This window comes from Prenolepis imparis, unplaced genomic scaffold (genome assembly GCF_030444845.1).
Source record: "Prenolepis imparis isolate NDT839.2.m4 unplaced genomic scaffold, iyPreImpa1.0 SCAF_616, whole genome shotgun sequence".
Lineage (NCBI taxonomy): Eukaryota > Metazoa > Arthropoda > Insecta > Hymenoptera > Formicidae > Prenolepis > Prenolepis imparis.
Genome location: NW_028141774.1, coordinates 8,496 through 15,999, shown reverse-complemented (window position 1 = coordinate 15,999; position 7,504 = coordinate 8,496). Strand labels below are relative to the sequence as shown.

The 7,504-nt window shown below is 45.8% G+C and overlaps 1 protein-coding gene across 1 annotated transcript; it reads right to left on the bottom strand.

Moving 5' to 3' along the window:
* Positions 1-1,953: 1,953 nt before the first annotated feature.
* LOC145948730 (uncharacterized) lies at positions 1,954-7,125 on the bottom strand. The gene has a single exon (XM_083058327.1). It carries the CDS (start codon positions 7,123-7,125, stop codon positions 1,954-1,956), a length of 5,172 nt encoding a protein of 1,723 aa, XP_082914453.1.
* Between the last annotated feature and the right edge of the window lie 379 nt (positions 7,126-7,504).

Sequence of the window (7,504 nt, the reverse complement as noted above, 5' to 3'; positions counted from 1 at the left end):
CGACCTCAACATGAAAATGGCAGCACTCGTAAACAAAAGTTGGGGAATGTGTTTGCGCATGCTTTGAAAGGTACTCACCAAAATTTCAGCCATTTTGGACGCGCAGTTGTTGTTTGACAATCATTTGAGTGAGTCGATGTGAGTGTTTTTATGAAAATGGAAAAAATCGAGTATCGAGCTTTCATTAAATATCGAGTATCGAGCTGTCATTAAGAGAGATAGCAGAGGCTATGAACATGTCCAAAGAACGTGTTTGTCACATATTGAATCAAGATTTAGGCATGAGAAAGCTGTCCGCGCGTTGGGTGCCGCGTTTGCTCACTTGGGACCAAAAACGTGTTCGAATTCGAACGAGTACTATTTGGACGGGTTGAAGAGATGGGAGCATCGCTGGGAGAAGTGCATAGACTTACAAGGAGACTATGTAGAAAAATAAAAATTAATTTGAAGAAAAATGTCTTGTATCTTTGTTAGGTCGGAAACTTTTCAGACAACCCATGTATACATATATGTGTGTAAAACAGCTGCATGTAATATACATTTTGCATAGTTTTATACAGAACTTTATACAGCAATACTTCTCGTAGAAGCAGTTCAAGCAGTACTTCTTGAATATGAGTTTTTTGGTCAAATATAGTATCGAGAAACCTTCCAAAATCGGGAATATATTGGATGATTGCAAACGTTCGTGCCCGATTTGCATAGATGGTGGTAATAACTTCAAATCGGGCACGAACTTTTGCAATCATCCAATATAATTCTAAATATCGTTACATTTATTTCTTTTTTTACAGAATGACTTCTAATGCAAATCTCAAAATATTGTATCATACGGACTCTGCATTATTATCAGGTATATCGACAACTCGAAAAAATTTTTAATTTGTATATGGAATAGAAAATCGGTCGGGATTTATGTTACGTCGAAAAAATGCGGAGTTATAAATATATATATATATATATATATATATATATATTACTACTCTCTTGCGCGCAATCGCTGTACCATATAACACTATGTGTTTTACTTCATGCCTTATAAAAACTACATTAGGATTACAAACAAATATGTATTATTATTTATATCAATAAGATTATAAAATATATTTAACAACAAGATTGATTGACTAGTTACAATAATAGTACAGATTTAGTATTTATGGAGAAGAAACATTCTTTAAAATTTATACATTTTTTATTTATATATCTTATAAATAAAACAAATCTAACAATTGTACTGTCGATATATCGTTATTTAAAATAAATATTTTTATCTATTATCAATAATATTACTTATAATAGATTTTTAATATTATCAAAGATATTGTTTCGTGGCCTTGTGGCCCCCACGCGATGATCACGGTTCTTGATCTCTCGGGATCGGGCGTGGTCGAGAAAAAACGATGGTTTCCTCTGATTTTTACTGAATTTATTTCTTAACTATTAATGATACACAACCTCGCTCGCGGTGCTTAGTAATTACGTATTTTGTACGGATGCTGCACGCACGATGCTGTTCGTTCGAGCGACGATAGAAGAATAAAGATCGTATGCCGCGCATCAGCGACGCGCAGTCGGTCACACACAGCGCTAGAGAGCGGCGAGCGGTAGGAACAGAATCGGACGGCGCTGTGCGCGAATACAGAGAGAAATCGCGCGTGTGCAATATAACAAAAAATACGAAAAGGCGCAAAATATTATACAACGCCGCCCCCCTTGAAAGAATGTTCTTTCAAAATAAAAGAAGAGACAACCAAATGACAACATTATCGGCTTAGAACAATACATAATGTAACCCGTGTTGTTGTCGCGCTGAGACCCGAACAAAAAGAAAACTAAATTGCAATTTGAGAAAACTATAGTGAGTTGGTTTCTTTGGTGTAATCACAGAATAACGCTTACTTGATATCTAAAATACAATAAAATACAAATAATGGGATCTTGACTTATATCCTAAACATCTATCGGCAATATCGCGAGCTTGGACAAAGGTCTCGTAAATAGACCCTTCGCAGTTCGCACGAGGGCAGCCCGCGCGATGCCGTCGGAACCGGTGTGCAGTTCTTGCACCCGGCCTAGGAGCCACTGTAAAGGGGCCAGGCCTTGTTGCTTTACGAGCACCAACTGATTCAGCTTCAATTGTAAGCCCTTGTTGACTCTCCACTTCGTTCGCTCCTGAAGAGAATGTAGGTATTCGTTGCTCCATCTTCGCCAAAAATGCTGCCGCATTTGCTCCACCCTTTGCCACCGCGTTAATCGGTTCTCGTTGGCGTCATGCAGATCATGACATGGGAAGCTGTTCAGCGTCGTACCGATCAAAAAATGGCCTGGGCTGAGATAGGTCAGATCGTTGGGATCGGAGCTCAGTTGCGTGAGCGGCCGTGAATTCAGTATCGCCTCCACTTCGTGCAACGCTGTTGTCATCTCCTCGAAGTTTAGATGCGCTTTGCCTATTATTCGAGTCATATGGTGCTTGGCCGACTTTACAGCAGCCTCCCATAAACCGCCAAAATGCGGCGCGTTCGGCGGAATGAAACACCATGTCGTTTGGTGCTCTCGGAGAAAGTGTTGTATTTCGTCTTGCGTCCGTTTGTCGTTTATAAATTCGTAGAGCTCCTTGAGCTGCTTGTGCGCTCCGACGAAGGTGGTGCCGTTATCGGAGTACATACAAGAGGGCTTGCCCCTTCGGGAAATGAATCGCCGCAACGCTGCAATAAAACTTTCCGATGTTAAATCGCTTACTAGTTCAATATGTACGCCTTTAGTCGCGAAACAAACGAATATAGAAATGTACGCTTTGTGGTTGCGTGCGTTGCGTCGCTTTCCTTCTCTCAAAATTAGCGGGCCGGCGTAGTCTACGCCACAGTGCGAGAACGGCTTTGAGACGGTAACGCGACCGCTGGGCAGAGTACCCATTAACGCTTCCGACATGATTGGCTTTACCTTGAAACATGTTACGCAATTTCGAATGATTTTTCGCGTTGTGGATCGAAGCGAAAGAGGCCAAAAACGTTGCCTAACCGCGGCCATCGTGGCGTGTGTTCCCGCGTGTAAACCACGTACGTGCTCCTGCTCTATTATTCGTTTCGTCAGCTCGTGATCGCGCGGAAGTAATATGGGGTGACACGCGTCAAACGGTAAGCTGGAATTTTTCAGTCTACCCCCCACTCGAATTAGTCCGTCTTTGTCCATAAATGGGGATAGGGAAAGTAATTTGCTGGACGCATTGATCGAGCTACCCTTAATTAATTGGCTATATTCGCTCGAGAATGCGGTTTTCTGTACCGTTTTACATGCAATTTCGAGCGCGCGCGATATTTCTGCATGGGAAACGAATTCTGTCGTGGCGTCCAATCGGTGTGTCTTGCGAAGCCTGAGGCAGTATGCAATGATGCGGCATACCCTATCTAAACTGGAATGCTTTTTTAATAGATCTTCGACGATGGGTTGCTTGGATGTAACGACGACTGCTGCTGTTTCCCATCTTTCGGGAATCTCGCCCCCCAGGCGAGTGAAATCTCCGTTTGGCCATTGAATCTCGTCGGTTTGTAAGAATGCGGGGCCATGCCACCACGTGTCTGCGTCCACCAATTCGTGTGGGTCGAGTCCGCGTGATAGAATGTCGGCGGGGTTGTTTGCTGAGGCGATGTGCCGCCAACTCTTTACTTCGGTTAAGCGCTGTATTTCTCCAGTTCGGTTTGCTACAAATACCTCCCATTTTCTGGAAGGCGAGCTGATCCAGTTCAGCGTTATTGTAGAGTCCGACCAAAGGAAGATCTCCATGTGAGTTGTGTCGATTGATTCGCGAACTTTATTGAACAGCCTTGATAGAAACAGCGCCGCAGACAATTCTAGTCTCGGCAACGATACAGCTTTAAGTGGCGCAACGCGTGACCTTGAACACAATAATTCGGTGCGAAATTGATTTTCGTCAAGTCTCGTTCGGACGTATATGCAGGCTCCGTAGGCTCGCTGGCTGGCATCGCAGAACCCATGTATTTGCGTCCATTGTGCATTCGTGTTGAATTTAACGCACCGAGGTACTTGCAACCGTCTTAATCCTGCCAATTGTCGTTCAAATTTTTTCCAACGCGTGTGTATGTCCTGTGGGACGGATTCATCCCAATGGCTTCCTGCTTGCCATAATTCTTGTAGAATGAGTTTCGCCGTGACAATGGTGGGACCGAGGAGGCCGAGAGGATCGAACAACCTAGCGACGCCGGACAATATCATGCGTTTGGACACGAATTTATGCTCTTCACCAACGTCGTGGGAAAATCGGAAAGTATCCTCGCTCTGATCCCATATCATTCCCAAGATACGAGAGGTTGCGCCGTCGTTTATTGTGACCGGCTTTCGGTTGAGATCGTCGCTGTCTTTGATTAATTTCGGGCAATTTGAGGCCCACTTGCTTAACTCGAACGATCCCAGGCGCAGTAATTGAATTATTTCCCTCCGCATAGATTTAGCCTCGTCATATGTATCCGCCCCGGTCAGCAGGTCGTCTACGTAGAAATCACGTTTGACGTGTTTAGCTCCTGCTGGATACCCGATTTCATGCTGTTCCGCTAAGTGCTTGAGACACCTCGTTGCTAAATATGACGCAGCAGCAGTGCCATAGGTAACCGTGAGTAGCTCGTATGTTTTGATGTCGGCGTTCGGTTCATTCCGCCATAGGATCAGTTGAAGGGAAGTTTGAGATGCGTCCACCAGAATTTGCCGGTACATTTTAATAATGTCGGCAGTGAAGGCGTACTGGAAAGTGCGAAAACGCATTAAAATGGACATCAGGTCCTGCTGTACCACGGGTCCAACCATGAGTGCGTCATTCAATGATAATCCTGTGCTTGTCTTGCAAGAAGCGTCGAAGACAACACGCAGTTTCGTTGGTTGCTCTGATGTCTTGAAAACACAATGGTGTGGTAAGTAACAGGATACCCTTTCATTGGGTTGCGGGTTTACCAACTTCATGTGACCGAGAGAAACATATTCGTTGATGAACTGCTCGTAGCGAGGCTTGAGTGTCGGTTCGCGTTTAAACCGCTTCTCGAGTGACTGTAGTCGCTTCCGCGCGATGCCCTCAGATTCTCCAAGCCTGGTAATTACCGATTCCTTGATTGGCAGTTTCACTATGTACCTGCCGTCGGGAGTGTTAGATACATTCTCGAGAAAATGATTTTCGCATCGAACCTCATCTATAGTGTAATTGACTGATGGACCGGCGACGTCCTCCTGTCGCCAGAATCGGTCCAACTCTTCATGCAGTTGCGCGTTAGTTATTATGGCGTGGAAGAATCGAATTGCTTGTGGTGACCTTGGATTGTTTAGTCGGCCCGCTAGTATCCATCCCAGCCTTGTTTTTTGTAGAGTAGGATGCGACTGTGACGCCTTGATTTGTCCCACACATATCAAGTCCCAGAACAAATCTGCACCAATAAGGGCGTCGACGTCAGCAGATTGATAGAACCGAGGGTCGGCGAGCTGCAAGTTGCGCGGAAGGTCGAAGTCAGTCCGTTTGATTGTGAATGACGGAAGCTTATCTGTCACTTGGTCAGTCACGATGCAGTCAACGTCGAAAGAAAATGCGTTTACGCGTGATTGCATTTTCAAACGCGCGGTTTGAGTAGACTTAGTGGTCACGCCGTTTATGCCTGAAATAGATATATTTAAAGAACGCGGCTTTAAGCCGAGAGATGATACAAAATTCTTGGATACGAAATTTGCTTGTGATCCGCAGTCCAATAATATACGGCAGGGTACCGGGAAACCCTTGCTATTGTAAGCGTGTACGACGGCAGTCGAAAGCATGGCATATTTACCATCAAAGGAACGCGACAGGTGAGTAACCAACGCGGACGGTGCAGTCGGTGAGCTGGTTTTTTCGAATGTTTCTTGACTGGAGTCGGCCGTTTCTGCTGGAGCAGCAGTGTGCAACAGCGTGTTGTGTTTGGCTTTGCACACTCTACAAGCGCCTGATGGGCACTTGCTAGCAACGTGTGACGTAGAGCGTAGGCAATTGAGACAGACCTTCAACCTTCGAATTTCACTGTTTCTACGGGCAGTGTTGAGATCCAAAAACTGCTTGCAATGATATATAGAGTGATCGCCCTTGCAAAAGCTGCACTTAAATTTTAGTGTCGCGGCGCACGCGGTTTGCCTCTTTCCGTTAACAGGAGCACGAACATTAGAATTCTTCGCAAGAACGATGTTAGTTTTACCGGTCGCCTCGAGAACTTGGCACCGATGCGCGATGAAATCGACTAGTTGTTTGAAAGTTGGAATCTCAGATCCCGTCAATGACGTCTGCCATTCTCGCAGTGTGAGCGTATCTAACTTAGAGGCTAAAATGTACACGAGTAAATCATCCCATTGCGCGGTCGGACGATTCAATGCCTTGAGGGCGTGTATGTGTTTGGACGCGCCGTCCGCAATTTGTCTTAATTCGCCAACGTTTTCTTTGCTCATGGATGGTAGCTCCATGATCGCCTTGACATGAGTATGTACGATGACTCGTTTATTATCATAACGTTCTTTTAGCATGGTCCACGCAATATCGTAATTGAGATCCGATATCTCCAAAGAACTGATTATGTCATTTGCCTCGCCGGTGAGCGATGATCGCAAATATTGTAATTTCTGTACATTGTTTAACGACGCGTTAGAATGTATAACTGAATTGAATGCATCGAAAAATGGAAACCAGTCATCGTACTTGCCGCCGAATGTCGGCAGACTCAGCTTGGGGAGTCGCACATGAGTCGCGGGTTCGCGCATTACGGGAGATGCCGATGCCGTGGTCGGAGACGAAGATGACGTCGTTTCAGCGCGATGCGTAATGTACGGCTGATTTATCAATTCTCGAATTTTAGCTGTGAGGCTAAAGAAAGCCTCTTCGAATGCAATGCGATCGTTACCCTCGCTTTCGTCGAGTGTTTCTAGTTTTGATTGTACCGTATTGTAATCCGACCAATATTGTTCCAACTTTGCGCGGCGCTCGACAAGCTGAGCCATTACCGGCGATGTGACGGACGTGATCGTTTCAACGTACGTTTTGATACGCGTGCAAGCTGCCTTAATTACGGTGCGTTGCTTCTTTAAAACGGCGGGATCCTCGTTGGAAGTCATTTCGGAGACAAGGGCGTAGAGTTCTCGGCGCGCGGAACTTGGGTCAAGACCGGCGCGTAATTGTTAACAATACCTGGAATTTTCGCGACTGTGATGGTCTAACCTCAATGCGCTTCGGCCGGTAACTCAACTGACACGCTGATGGGTAGATACGGCAGGTGGCACTCGACTCGTGTCCTCCTGGTACGACTGGGCAGAAATGGCGGCCACGTGCTCTCCTTTCTGCACGGCGGGGAAGGAATGGCGGCGACGCTCGAATCGTGTCCTCCTGGCACGACTGGGCAGGAATGGCGGCGACGCTCGACTCGTGCTTTCCTTCCGGCACGATTTTGCAGGAATGGCGGCGACGCTCGAATCGTGTCCTCCTGGCACGACTGGG

Excerpts from the sequence above, each read along its gene's own strand:
- LOC145948730 (XM_083058327.1), bottom strand. The coding sequence starts at position 7,125 with ATGACTTCCAACGAGGATCCCGCCGTTTTAAAGAAGCAACGCACCGTA.